Here is a 15414-nt window from a genome sequence, read left to right as displayed (position 1 = left end):
TTTAGCAAACCCGTCCAGTTTCATTACAATTCGGCATCGGATCGGGAGGTCAAACAATGTATCGTACAGCTCGGTTGAGGTAGCTTAGGCCATTCGCTTTTTGTGAGCCTTTCTTGTGCGACCTGCCAGACAGGTGTTCGATTAGGTGGCTCGTCCCTGTGGCGGTGAATGCGAACACCTCGACGATCGGGTTGGATGAAAAGCGATCAATCACCCAACAACGGAGGAGAACACACACAAAAAATACACCTTCCAACGTAATCGAACGGCTGCCGACACGGTGCCTCTTGCGTGTCATGCATGTTGAACGAGATGGGGCCAACAAAAAAAAGGAACCCGCACGAGCACACGAAACCAAACTATCACACCGTCACTCTACCAACCAGGACACGACAGGACGAGTGAGCGCGCGAGAAGCAATCAGCGTTCGGTAACAAAAGAAATCATAAACCCGTGGTCCCACGTGCGCAGTAAACTGTTGTCACGCGTAATGGTGGATTCAATGGCAACTAATTGTCCGCAATCAATTGTTGCACGCACGTGGGATGAAATGGCGCGTTGGGTGAAAGGAACGTCCCAAGCGCGAACGAGACGTTGTTTTATTGTGATGAACGTAAAAGAAAGACTCCCCAAAGCCAAGCGCCCACCACGGAGGTAAAACAGGCTGCTAAAACAGCTTAATTGCTGGATGGCATCGTTCTCACTCACGCCATTACTAAACGGCGGTTCTGGTGCTACCGTGTCCAAATGACACGCACTAAATGCTATTTTTCCTTTGCATTTTCCCTACTTCTAACGCTCGGTGCTCGGAGAATATATAAAAGCTGATAAACACTCGCTAACACGCCCCGCTAATGATACGCTCAATAGGGCGTCCCAAGGGCTCGATCGTCGACATTGCGGTTATTACTAGCGAGACGATGAAATAAAATTATCGTCCCAGGAGCGACCGAAGGGTGACGTAATGGACCCCAGTGGTCGACGTCGATGTACGAGCTCGCGTAAACGAGCCATCTCGCAAAACCCCTCATCAGAATGGCGTCTTCAATGGATCCCTTCATGATCCGCTGATTGGCTGTTTGGCGCAGCAAAATCACCTCTATTCAATGCGAGGTAATTACTTTCCCCGGTGCTATCGGTGCTTCTCGGTGCGATGGAGCAATCCTGACGCGACATATTCCCCGCTAGGAACTGGTTTTATATGCCCAGCTGGTCCGCAGGAGCTGGTTTTCCATCAAAACCACCCCCCACGGGTTGGGTGTACTTCTGCCGCTAGTTAGCGAGCGAGCGAGGGTTGCATTTTCTCCCGCCGTCTGCATAACGGTTTAACGTCTGGATTGATTATGTTTACTCCACGCGGGTACGGCCGCTGGCAAACTTCAGCAACTGGGGATGACTCCACGCACGCCTCGTTGCAGTGTTCCGTGGGCGCATTTTCACCACACGTGTTTGTTTCATGTGACAAATCAGCTCGCACAGCTCGAGGAGAACAGTCTGGCAAATATTTGCTTTTCTGACGACTAACGCTTGCAGGATAGCTTAGGCCTACACAACACCGCACCATCGCGGTTGGAGTTTCGAATAATCCTTCACAAACCACACGCACGTGCTTCCAGATAATCTCATTATTTCGATGTAGCGCGTGCCAACGAGGGATGCCAGAGACACAAACATCCTCACCGGTGGAAGGATATTCCCCGAAAGGCACTCGGCTGCTTATATTGTGTAATGAACTATCTCCACAAAGGTCCTCTCGGGCGGCCATGTTTTCCGATTCGAGTCTATTCAAACATTTGTGGTGCAGTTTCCACCCCCAGGTGGGGGTTTCCAAGTTATTGATGGTTTGCGAACAAACAACCAGTCTCATCTCGCTCTCGATGCACCCCCCAAAAAGGACATCATACTCGAGTGAACTTCGCATCAATGTTGGTTGGATTAACGCGCATCCTGGACGGCTGCTTCAGCCAAACACACCGATCCACCAGGTTCATTGACCGGAGTCGAAGTGGCACAAGCTGGCGAGAGAGCTTTCACAACATCCGCCCGAGTCCGACATGCCTCCAGAGGCCCGCCTGTCCCAAAAGCGCTCATCCTCAAGACGACAGAAGACGCAACCACAACCGGTTGCCTGTCGTCGCATCAGAAACCTCCCCAAGATCCGGGTGCACCCTGGTAGCTTATAACAGTGTGGTAATAATATTGAATGAATTTATAACCGTGCGCCTTCTGGCGAGCGCACCGTCCAGTAGCCGACTGCTGTAGTGTTCTAATGCGGGCTTTTACTTCGGCTTCATCCTCGAGGCGAACACGTGCGACTACAGCTTCGACTACATGGCAAAACCCCATCGCAACCTCTCTCTCTCTGGAAGCGTTGATGCTTCACCGTCGAAGCCGGAAAACCGGTGGCCGGATCTCGCGGGAAATGGGCGTGCAGTTAGGGTATGCGTCTCTAGGGTAGAAAGGCAAGGTACCGTTAGACAACCTGTGTGTGTGTGTGTGTGTGTGCGTCGGTCGTCCCAAGATCCAAACTAGACCATCGGCTAACGGTATGCCGGATCTTCCACGTATGATTTCATATGTGCGAACAGCCAGCATGCTATGTTGGCCAGTGGCTGGGTTATGCTACCGTGTATTCGAATTATACATAGCTTCGTTTTTTTTTGTTCTTCCTCGCCTGTTACGAGCCCTGTCTGAACCGCCGGTGTGGACTTTTCCCGTGAACATCGTTTTTGATAACGTTGCAAATGTATGATGACCGTTGCTGCTGTTGTTAGTGACCTCAGTAGGCTGGGTTGGTTCGTTAGGAGCTTCTCTTTTTTTTTTTTGAGCGAACAACATTCAACATGATGCGGTGCAATTATGCTGACCTCTTCCTCTTGGACGGTTATCCTTGTGCGTGTGTGTGGAACGGTATACTCGCGTGTTTACCAGCGCATGAGGATGTGAACAACGGCCTGCAATGTGTGTGGTTTAGTTCTATGTTCCAGTACGTTTCTTTCCCATTATTTGCTAGAATTCGTTACGAATGCAAACGAAGCTCGGAAACGACTCTCGGGATCGAGCAAACGAAGCAGCATTCTCGATACCTGGTGAAGGTATGTCACGTCCGACGTCGGTCACGTACCATCCATTCATCAATGAGAATTATGAAAAGCAAGCAAATATCGTTTGTGGAGGAAGTTGTTAAAGCCTCGTTAAAATTCAATTGCCACTTGAGATAGCCTAAGCTCACGGTGCAAAAGAGTTCTGCACCTCCGAAGAGTAGTGAAGTTCACACCCTTGTAGAATTTGTATCTTGTTCATTAAAGTGAATATAAAACTTCTCGCCCAAAAGCGAGGGATATGTTTCTTAATTCCTTACTCACAAAACATATAAACCTTCCATAAAGAGCACGCAGAAACGCGTAATTTATGTTGTGCCGTTTGCGTTCCCTTTAACGAAGTTTTTATTTCATCGAAACAAGTTACCTAACAGCATCGCGTACAAATTTCATTACCTACGACAATGTTCGCCCAGTGCACACATCTAAACATGGAGCTTAGCTGGAAAGATAAAACTCCCATTCGGCATCCAGTCCCAAGCCAACCCGCCGTAACATGTCGCATGTTTCGGATGGGACGTGTAATTAACCCCGGTACCGGTTCGGTCTTGACATAAGGCAACAGTTTCGGGCGACGCCTTCAGGCACGTCGTTTTACGTCGTTTTCTTGGCATGCGCCGAAACCCGGGCCGGGCTTATCTCGTTACGGACCTGGAACACAGCCTTTCCCGGCCAAAAGCACCCACTCGGTCGGGTGCCGCCATTAGCACCGACCAGTAGGCCAACCCTTAGCCCTCCCTAGTGTCCAATCTTGGGAGCGAACGGATTTTCAAATGTCAGCTGGGGAGCTGGTAATTTTTTAATTACCGTCACACTGCGAGAACTGGCCCCGGCAATGGGAGGGAATATTTTCGCCCACCGGGGATCGGGTGGCCAAAAAATTGTCCCAAATTTTCCTAACGACTTTTGGGTAACCCCCCACCCTTCGTTCGCTTGGAGCCCAAGCTCCCCGTGGGTCGTTTTATGGAAACCGTCCCAAACCGACCGGCTGATGTTGGTGGTGTTTGTGAGCGAAAGTTTAGCCCGGCGAACCCTTTTTCCCGGCCGACATCACCGTAATTTGATTAATTACTTCTGCACGGCAGGACTGGCACAAGATTCGCCTCCGCTCGCCAAGGAGCCGGATTGCGGGAACGTCTCGTCTCGTCTCGTCCCAAGCAACCGGGGTGGCCGCCAATAAAAGCGACACCCAACGGCGCGATGTCCCGCAAGTGCGTAATGTCCTGGCGAGGCGTAAAGGCAGCGTTATGATTGTGCTCCCTTGGTAATTGTGGCCGCTCACCGAGACCACCTTAGCCAGTTCGCCTTTTTGTGGTCGGCCTCGATGGGGGTCGCTGAGAAATTGCTCCATTACAACGCGTTGTGGGGCAAAGAAATTGGGTAATTTTGGTGACACCGAGACCTCGCCAGTTGCTATGATTCACTGGGTTGTGCCTTGACGGTGTTGAGATGGTTGTATTGCGAAGGAGCACTCACACACGCACACACGTCCCAGGGAGGTAATTTAAGCTCTGGTTGTCTCCACAGGGTGGCTCCATCACACGCCCCCGGGAGGGTGTCAAAGAGCAAAATGCCACCCCACTTTAGGCACGGGGAGTCGTGAATCTTCTCAGCGCAGCCATTCACGATGGCACTAGCTGACACAGAGTGCACAATGCGACCGGGTGCTGCAGTATTTGTGCACATTTTTGCACCATCGCGCCGCAATCGGTGCAGTCACGCACGAAAAGGGCGTTCACCGTGGCGCGCCGGAAGCGAAAGTGAAAGGAACGGATGGTAAAAGTGGCTCTGGCCAGGCCATTGAGTGGCAGTAAAAGTGAAACCGCACCATCGGTACCATTGACTGGGTCGTGGCCACTGGCCGTGAGATGCACCATCAGGCTGCAGCCTTGTTGCAGGTCTTTGTGGCGTTCCCGAGGCTAGGTCGCCGCGTTTCGTGGTCAATCTGTGGAGGTGTTTTCGTACGAGCGCTTAGTGTAAAGGAAAGCAAGCGAAAAAAGCTCAAGGATTCAGGCGTGTCAAGGTTTCGAGCAATCATAAACATTCATGTATCGACCGGTGGGTCACCATAAATTCCTTCCCATCCCGTAATGAGTGCGTAAGAGTGCTCGATCAAGGATACTGATCAAGGTAATGATGAAATTTTCTTCCCATACCGTTTCGGTTTTTATCGCCCTAATCAGCCCATAAATAAGAAAATTTAATCTCAAGCGAACATCTAGTAATCATTATCTACACCCCGAGAAAACGATCAGAATTAAGTGTTTCGGGTTATTTTGTATTTTTCTTTATGCCCACTTTTCCCGGCCTCTTGTAATGTGCCAATGTGTGATTTGCTAAAACAAACGAGCCAACAGATGCAAATCAGCGCAAGCAAAATCAACCCCCAGCGCGCGATAAATCGCTTCCTTCTGGGCCCAAAACTGAAGCCCGCTTTTGAATGTTCACGCTTCCTGGCAAAAAGCGAAAAACGGAAAGTAAATCAAGCACGAAACCACGCCGGAGGCCATGGAAGAACCGCGAGAAGGACGATCGTGCCCTTCGCGAGCCGGCTCCATAATTTCCGATGACCGTGATGGATGGTTGGGTGCGTTTTGCTTTCTTTTCAACTTGCAGCGATCGACCGGCGAATGGTGAGGGAAATTGTGCCAAATCAAGCAGGCGGCCCAGCACGGGAGGAAAATGTACAAATCTTATTAATAAACTACACCCACACGGGCGCTCAAGCTACGCGACAGATTCAAAGCGCTCCCGTAGGAGAGCCCGGAAACTGCTCACGGGCGCTTGATTCGGAATCCGATCGGTAGTGGAATTGATCCAATTACTTCGATTTCTGCTTACCACCCGGCTCGTAGGCTGGCACTTTTTCTGTCCACGCGTTTTCTCGCGGAAAAGCGCGTTATTAATGATTTCGCTGAGCAAGAAATATGATATCGCAAACATCGCCATTACCGCCGCCAAACGAGCTGCAGCCTCCTTCGGTCTTGCTGGGGCCTTTCTTACCTTGGGTTCAGAGGCGGTAAATAAGAAAATATTGGGTCCCTTTTTTATGCTTTCCCGGCCATGGGTGAGCTTTCCATCTGCCGACAGCCGGGAAAGCAGCCCACACTCACCCAAAAAGCAAAAAAAAAGTCTATCCCCAGTCACGCTTTTTTTCCAGCCAGCGTCGTTTATTCGATAAGACGTTGCCGGATGATGGATGGAAAAATTGCTCTACTTAAGACGGAACCGGAAGCGCCACGACACGGACCGTGGGTTGGTGAAAGTGAGGGCGGAAAACCCAGTGCCGGAGCTTCGAGCCGTGCGGCTACGCGCTAATCGCCGCCGAGCCACTTGCCGGGGGTATCGAGAAAGAAATTATGATTGGCAGTTTTTCGAGGCCGCTTGCGAACATGGTCGGTTGAAGGAATCGGTGTTTTGGAACGCCTCGTTTTCGTTCCGGGCAAAAGCAAACAGATGGCAGGGCTCGAGATGGCGGATAAAGAGGGTCGCCTGGCCCTTCACGGCTTGAGCGGTGGGTTGAGCGAACTTTTCTCGAGTGGAAAACTCAAAAACCTCTCAGCAAGCGTCGAGCTTTCGATGACGTCTGATCAATCGAAGACGGGCGGGTTTGCTGAGTGCCGGCAAGTGGAAATGCGCCAGAGATGCTTCTTAAATCTCCGAAATCGCGTGCCCGGCTACTTCTGCCATCAGCTGGAATGCATCTTCACACAAACGGGCCTAGATGCTTATGAAATGTGTCTTGTTTCTCGCTCTTGAGCCGGCGCACTTTTAGCCGCACTTTGAGCAACAGATGGGCACTCGCAGTGACGCGATAACGATAATTGATTGTGCAGCTAATCCTCGTTAATTACATCGCCATTGCTCAATCACCGGGTGCAGGGATTTTCACCCCAGCTGTTACACCAGCGCGACGTGCTTCATTTCCACGTCGAGTAGGCCATTTTCCGAGCTTCCTCGCCATTTGCTGGTCTTATAGCATTATCGTCCCTTTTCCAAGACGTCCCTTGGGGTTAGAGCAGAACGGTAATCGCTAACGTTCATCCAAAGCACCCCTTCAGGGCCACGTCTATTCTCCATGGGGTAATATTTACCCACAACTTTCCGATCGGCCGGGAACTATCGGACAAACAAACACAAAACTTTCCCAAAGTGCCTCCACCGTCGCACTGTCCGGTGCACGGAACACCCTTCGGAAGGTCTCTCGGAGCCCTAGCAGGTGGCTGGATTGATCCAGAAACTTCCACGCCGTGACGCACGGTGTAAGAAAATAATTACCTATAATTAAAACTCCCAATAGCTCCGGTGCTCCTTTTCTTTTTCCACCGTTCCACCATTGTTCGGGAATTTTCCACAACCCTCCACGTGCCAAAAACAGTGGCACTCATGATTCCGGTGCAGCATTCCGGCGAAAAGCACAACTTCCCTCCCAAAAAAAAAGGCTCTCCCGGTGCGTTCCATTTATTCTCCGTACACGATGGAGCAACTTTGTTCGCGTTTTTCGGGGATTTCACCAGCGGAAATCGACTAGCCGTGTTCCGGGCTGGGTATTCCGTTTCATACGTGCGCAACTGCAGCTTTACCGGTTGTAAACTGAGGCCGTCCAACTTTGTGGTGCTGCTTGGAAGGCTCGTTCGCATTCGGTTGGCCCTGTTCGTCCGACGCCGGCAAGGCTGCGACCGTGGCTGGTTGATTGTTTGGTTCAGGCTTCAGCTGCGAGTTTTTGGCGTTTTTTTTCTCTCCACTCCTTTTCTTTTTCGCTCTGTTCTGTTTTAGGTGACGTTCCTCCGTTCCAATGACGGCCACCGAGGGCCAACACCGAGCGAAGTGGCTTAAGCCAAAAGCAAACCAGTTTTCTCGATGCAATTGCGCTGCATTCGCCGGTGCAGCAGCTGGTGAAAGGGCTACATGGTCGAAGGTGCAACTGGGCGCAGTTGCTACCGGGGCCATCAATTATTTACCACGCTGCTGGGAAGTAGTCCTCCTGGGGGTGTGAAGGCGAATTGGTTGTACGATTCACGTCACTAACAACCCCCGCCCCATGGGGTTGGGAACAAAACGTTGCGCTCAGAACGACTTGCAATAGCAGGAACGGCGAGTTCTTTGTGTTTTTTTTCTACTTCTTCTTTTCACTTCCGCCGCTGAGCCAAGCGAAGGAGATTAATTTCGCGATGTTATCCCGACTACGCTGAGGCGTCCTCTGGGGAGTAGCAATGTGTGTGTGTGTGTGTGTGTGTGTGAGAGAGAGAGTTTTGGGTGGGGTGGTAGAAAAGGGAGCTACGTTTTAAGGTCTCTTCCCACTTGTAATGGATACCGATGCGGGGTGGAGTTTACTTTTCGGCAGCAAACAATCGGACCGTGGCGTATGCGGTCCCTTTCTCCTAGGCCCTCGATCGCCTCCCTCAAGGACCCTCGAGGATGCGTTTGTTTTGCTCACCCGCACCCTCGGCGGGTGGAGAAAATTGTGCTGCTTGTGGGGTGGAAAGCGGTACCGAGCGAAAACGAACCTCAGAACGGCAAGCGTGAGCCAGAGAGTGAGAGAGGGAGACGAGAGTGAGAGATAGAATGAGAGAGAAAAAAGGAAACTTGACACAACATTAACGGCATTTCGTTTCCAATCGCTTGAACGCGATGGTCGGGAAAATTTGGGGAGTAGAGGGTTTGTACGGGAGCACCCGGTAGCCGGGAAAACCGACACCGGCAGCTTTGGGGTTGCGAGTTCTTGAAACCGGGGGTGTGCAGGGTGAAAATAACGAGATGCTGTGACGCCATCTCGCGTTTGCGTGGAAAAGTGGGTGGAAAAGCGCCGAGTGGAAAAGGCAGTTGATTGGGCGTGCCGAAAATCATTTTACCAACTTTCAGGCATGGCTGATGGCGCTAGCGGGGTGTCTATGGGAGGCTGGAAGGAAAAGCTTCTCCTGCTCCTACTTCACCATCACGAACTGAACACGCGATGCCGCGGAAAAGGCTGGTTTGCCGCGCGAAACCCCATTCCTTGGCCACAAATTAGCTCATGGTGCCAAATTCTGCGCCCAGCGCGAGGAAAACTTTCTGCGAGCTTCACGCATCCACCCACCCCACTCGGTGACAGAGGAAAAGGAGCTCGTTCGCGTTTTGGATAATTAAAATGGGTTGTGATTAGAGTTTAATGTGCCAGCCGTTCCACCGGACAAACCGAGAAAACCTCAACTCAAATCCGTGATTGGCGTTCGTCAAGCCGAAGCCGGAGCTGCCGGATCGTCATTTCCTGATTGACAGCAGTGTGAAATGTGAAATTTTATGACGAAAACAAACCAAACAGAGTAGGCGCAACCGGGAATCGTTTTCTATTTTTGTGCTGCCGTTTTTTTTCTTCCTGCGATGTTGCCAATTTAGGCGTTCACGAGCCGCGAGACGGTTTCGGGATTAAATTGCAATCGAAGACGCTCCGTCCGGCCTGGAAAAAGCTGGCAGATTGGCCTGGAAATGGCTCCCACCAAGTGGTGATTGGTGCGATGAGCTCCCGAAACCGGAGCCGGTGCCAGTGCCGGTGCCGGAAAATGGTTATTAGTTCCGGCCAAATCTTCGGACCGGGGCTTAATTAAATTGCGGAATTTCGCTTTACCGAAATCGCAGCTGCCGGCATTTTTCTATTATCATCTGTTCGGGCACGCTATTGTCTTGTGCGGCTTATGGATCCGGCACAAGGTTTTCCCATTTTCGCCCGGCCTCGCGGCGGAGGAATCATGCCGCCGGAATGTGTGTTTTAAAATGCAACGACGCCATCTGGCTGAACGTGTTAACAGCTACACACGGCGATAAGCTGATGGAGGATAATAGAATTTTCACGTTCGGAAGCGAGTTTTCTTTGGTTGGAGGCACCTAGGAGCCTAGGTGTAGAAAAAAAAAAGACGCAATTCTATTCGATTAGGGTCTCGGGAGCCGCATTTTACTTGGCTCATATCTCGCATCCGTATTCTGGCTTCTCCTTGCTACACCTGGGGTCCAAGGTCAGATCATCAGCCCTCCCTAGCATCGTGATAGCTCTGGGAAAGCGAAATAGCATCTCAACCGCTAGCGGGGAAAGAAATTTTCCACGAAAAATCACCACAAGCAGCCCCCACGGGGTGCTGGTTCTGGCTATAAAAAACCCACATTGAACGAGCCTCCCGGGAGTGAGGTCGCGTCAAATCATTACGATTCCGCTCACACACACCACGCGCTTCCACCCATCGAAAAAGGACCTTGGTCTTTGACACTAGGGGGCGGGGGATGAAAAACGTCTGTGATGGGTGGAAGAAAGAACACGGCAGGGTCGTTTCTTATTCTTGCGAGTCAGTGTTTGAGTTTTCCACTCGCCAAATGGACACGCCAAACTAATTTGCTCCGGTCAGAATGTTTGCTTCCCGAGGGCGCTTTATGGTACCATCGTCTATTCGATTCCCTCTCGGGTGAGTGATTTGACGAACATTGGGAAGCCAGAAATAAATATATATATATACGTCATCCTCGCCAGAGTCGAGCAGGGCAAACTTTTGCGGATCAAATCTCGTCGGATGTCGCGGAAACAATTATTCGACAGAAGAAAAGCTCGGAAACTGTTGCTTGAATAAGCGTTTTGAGCGTGGCTGTGAGTGGAATCCCTGAGGAACGCAGCTGCTAGCGTTGTACCGAGAACAAGGGCAAGCTTTATTTTTTTTAAACAGAAACGAGCAAAACGTAAGGAACGAGGAAGTAAAACGTCCTCGAGGCGGGTCGCATGAAACAGAAGAACGAAATAAAAAAACATCGTCTACTCCCCGGAACTCAAAAGCACGAAGAGATTTGATTGATTTTTGATGAATACACGCCGGAAAGCGGATTGCATTGCGGAAAATCCACCCTGGAGACGAAGAGCGACATTAGCGAGAAGCTGTGTGGAAATGGAAGCGAATTCATATCAGCGATTTACGTTGGCGCAATTTCCACATTCACTCGAGGGTGCGCTAACATTGAAATGCATCAAATGGGCTCATCACAGATAGCGCCATCCTTTCGGAGTGACGTGATGATGATGATGATGATGATGACGGTGGTGGTAGTGGTAGTGATACCGGTGATGATGATGCAACCAACCATTATGTTTGATTTCAATTACAAACTCAATTACGGAAGCAGAAAAAAAGTTAAATCCTCCCCACTATCAAATGCGATAAATGTGCTTCACTTTTATGAGTTTTCCCGGGAAACGCCTGGTGCTGGGTAACAGCGAAAAATCTCGTTCTCCAAGCTTTGTTTCCACTTAAACAACGATCGAACGGTGTCCTCGATGAAATGCACTCGAATTCCAGCCAACGATAGTGCTTGATGAGTGTTCGGCCGCACTTTGCGTGCCATTCCACCGGGGTGTTTTTTTTTCTTCTCGTACTAATGGAAAACGATGCGCAACTTTTCCAGGCCACCGTTTCACCCGCCACGGTGCCAGATTGGGAATCGTCCTGAATGAACGCAATTAGGTTTCCGGTACGTCGGCCCTTCCCGGAGGGGTGATGAATAATTTGGCACGATTTAATTGAGCATTCTTTGCACATTTTCATCCCGGCCTCCTTCGCTAGCTGAGCGCAGTTCAGCTGTAATAATTGAATGTTCGCTTTTTAGCAATTTAATCGGCATTACCGATTCCGGCAACCGTTCCAATCGGGTGGATTTATCTTACGTTTCGATGCGTAATTCGAGTGTAATCCACCGAAGCGTGGACCCGAGAAGCAGAGATGAGTTTCTACTTCCAAAACCGACGATTTCGGGTGATTTTCACATTTTCCAGTGTCATTCGAGGGAAGGCGCAGTAAAGCTTCTCGGAATCGGTGGCAAACAAAAGCTCCTTTCTAACCGGAAGCAGAAGAAAAAATGCCAAGCCGAAATGTTGATTCGGCTTCTAGCTTGTGCTATGTTGACTCGGATTGACGCATAATTCCTTCATTTTCGTCGGAATCGTTGATGTTTGTTCAGGGATTAGCATATTAAATTACATGCGTTCGGTGTAGCATTAGCAAATTCGGTATTCGGTAAATTTGCTGTTGGGATGTTGACATAAACGTGTACGTTCTGAAGAAGATCCAAATGGAATAATGTAGAGCAAAAGCATCGCCTGCTGCGTGGAAATTCAATGCATCATGGTGAGCCCACTCGCTCTTGATCGCGTTGCGATTCAATCAACATGCCGTTGAGGTGTTTCCGTTATCCTAGCAGCATCCAAAAATTTTCGCACAACGATGTAATATTACATGCAAGAGATGGACAATATTAAGTGTAATAAAATGTAGAAAGCAATATGCTAAACTTGTGTCGTTACGCCTTCAACTCACATGCCAATCGGCAACCGTTCGATGCTCCACGGGAAAGAAAGCTCCATCTGGTGGGGAAAAACGTCACCAGTGTGCACAATGATGTACAACTTTCCTCCAAGACTTAACGCTACTCCTAAGCGATGGTGGCAGAAGGTGAACATTTAGTTGCATAAGATTACTCGTGTGAATTGCTTTGTGTGATTGTAGGGCTGTGTGTCCGTATGTGCGAATATGAGTGTGGTGCTTTTGTTTTATGATATGAAGCTTTTAACGGTTGACTGCACAAATGCACTATTCATGGGCTTTATTGGTTTGCAGCTGTTTAAAGAACTGGAGCATAATTATTGCCAAAGCATACACATACATGCTATACTGTGCTCCTTAAACACACATGCACACTTGCCCATATTTGTGGCTAACCAATTGTGGTGAAATGTATACGTTCCAGGACACAACAACATCACCGGACAGGATTCGATTTTAGTCACGCACAACACACATATCCACACTCACACGCGCACCTATTATCGGTTGACAACTGGGGGTGTATGGAAAGATAACACTAGAGAACATACACGCACACGAAATGCACAAATAATCGTATTCCCCATAGCAATAAATGGCCTCAACAGGAAAACGGGCATAGTATATTTCACATGTACAATTTTCCACCATCGGCATTCATCAAGGTACGCCACGACCAGGAAAATGAAAACTCGTCGACTCGGCTAGCAGTGCCGAGAAAATGCCGTCGAAATATTGTCTGAATATATTCATGCCGGACAGGGCGGCAGGATTTGCAACGCCGCTCATTGTGTCGTTCGTTTCATCGCTAACGGCCGTATTTCATTCGATTTTCATTTGCATATCTCCATTTCCACCGCGCTCCATTTTTCTACCATTCATGTACATTCGCCATCCTGTACCACTCCTCGTTTCTTACTTTCGTTGTTTTCTGTACTTTTTTCTTTCCTTCCCGCTTTCTATCTTTTCTTTTCTTTTTATCCCTTCTAGGCACCCTCGAACAGTTAGAGAGTACCTGTGTTTTTGATTCCGATTTCGGTCTCATCCTGAACTGTGCCTTCAAAAAGTCCGGCCTCTTCCGGGTGCGGAACTTAGGCGGCATCAAGGCTCACTTCGGGTTAGGTATGTTGCTTTGCAGAGGACGTGCTTCCCGTGTTCCCGTTTTTTTTTCTTCTGTTTGTTTGTTTGCTGTTTCGGGAAGTTTTAAGATTCCGTCTAGGGAGCCTTTTCCCCATCCTTCCTTTCTTTCCCGGCTAAGGAACCACCAGCGGCTAGTGGTTTGCTCGAACGTTTAACGCACTCATCTATTAACATCCTTCGATCGGCTTTAATTGAGCATTTTTTTTCTCCTCTCCTGTTGAGTTACTTCGGTGTTGGGATTTTATGCGCTGCTAACATAACAACCCACTGTCCAAAGCATATCCGTAGCCTATCAAGCGAGATTTAGCTACCCTTTGATAGTGAGATTCGCTCGAAAAACTTGATTGTGGTTGTGTTCTATTGAATGGAGCTAATGTACTGCTCGGATGGGGCCGTTTCTCTATATGAACGTCCTATACACCGGTTCGGAAGTACTCCAATCAAAGTTTCATCTTCTGTAATCCGACCGGACTGGGTTAAGGGTCAGGGAAGCTTGTCTCATCCGTGCTGCCGCTTCCGGCAAAACAATTAAAGCTATCTAAAACTAATCCTTTCGTATGGCGAAATTGGCCCGCTCGGAAATTGCGCTTCGAACACAAAGGATGCCCATCCGCTGGGATGCGACAATACATGTGCATTGCAGGGGAGAGAAACCGTTTTAATCGGACTTTCGCAGTAAATTACCCACACTCAATCTGTTCACAACTTCCCATTGAAGGCACGTTCAAATCAAGCGTCACATTCCCCATTGGGATCGGGTTTCATCCACAAAGGCTCCCAGGGGGGGGGGGGGGGGGGGGGTTTCAATGGAAAACACACCAAAATATCGTCAAATTGAATCTCGACCGCGTGGCATTGCATCGCGTACGAAGAGGGCCAATTGAGAGCGAACATACGGGGAAAATTGCATTGTTGTTCGCTGCAATGGAAAATGGAACCATTTAGTTATTTTTCCTCTGTTTTGAAATGTTTAGACAACAACGGTGCGGAATTCAAAATGTCTGGTATTTCAAAACATGCTCACAGCTGCTAATCATTGTGAATAAAAAATGTACATTCGGTTTGATTTCGAAACATCGCCGTAACCTATCGATTTCTACGGCCATTGATCCATAAACGCCCGACGCACGGAGAGGGCCACAATGTGCAAAAGAAGAAATTTAATTCCAACGCGCGCCATGAGCACCGTTTGTGGCCGCCACTCCTTGGCAAATCGGCGAGCTTTCTCGAGGTTTTTATAATTGAGGAGAAAATCATCCCCTTCGCCGGGATCAACGAGGTCCTCGCAGCAATCGTGACTCTTTTTGAAGAGCCCGCTGTAGTGATTGCACCGTTTTGGTCTGCTCATCCCGGTTTCCGTAGGTCGATTATAGATTGGAACAAAATTTCGTGCCGATAATAAATAAAAAAAACAACCCCTCATGAACAAGTACAGCGTTTGCCGTGCTCCGTGAGCTTGTCCGCCTCGTTGGGGGGTACGTTCAATTTCATCCCCCTTGCAGGGATGGCAGCACCACCGGGCCCTTTAAAATGGATGCCAAATTTTGTAACCGACGAGACCGACGGTGAAAGAAACTTTCGAAACCAGCGCCATACATCTCACTGCTGGAAGTAAATTACGTCGCTTGCGTGATATAGGCGTCAGTCGCCCAGCTCGAGTCCCAACTGGGGCCCTCTGGCCCGTCCGACAATTCCCGGTGATAGTATGACTAATTGCTAATCACCGCTGACCCCACCGGTCGGTTCCATTATGCGTCGCAATCAGCACTTGAAATCAAACTTGAATGGTAATTGTGCGCGGCGAATATGTGCCGAGAAATTGCGCTGAGACGAGGCGACATTTG

At 49.4% G+C, this 15414-nt stretch overlaps 1 protein-coding gene across 1 annotated transcript in view; it reads left to right on the top strand.

The window, feature by feature from the left end:
- The window catches only part of LOC128732033 (uncharacterized), a 30896-nt gene that overhangs the window by 6683 nt on the left and 8799 nt on the right, over positions 1–15414 (top strand). The window contains exon 2 of the mRNA XM_053825196.1: positions 13421–13552. Within this exon, the coding sequence (XP_053681171.1) occupies positions 13421–13552 (132 nt within the window). The remainder of the gene's footprint in view (positions 1–13420; positions 13553–15414) is intronic.

The sequence above is a fragment of the Anopheles nili genome, chromosome 2, assembly GCF_943737925.1.
Source record: "Anopheles nili chromosome 2, idAnoNiliSN_F5_01, whole genome shotgun sequence".
NCBI lineage: Eukaryota > Metazoa > Arthropoda > Insecta > Diptera > Culicidae > Anopheles > Anopheles nili.
This window is presented reverse-complemented; position numbering and strand designations above follow the sequence as displayed.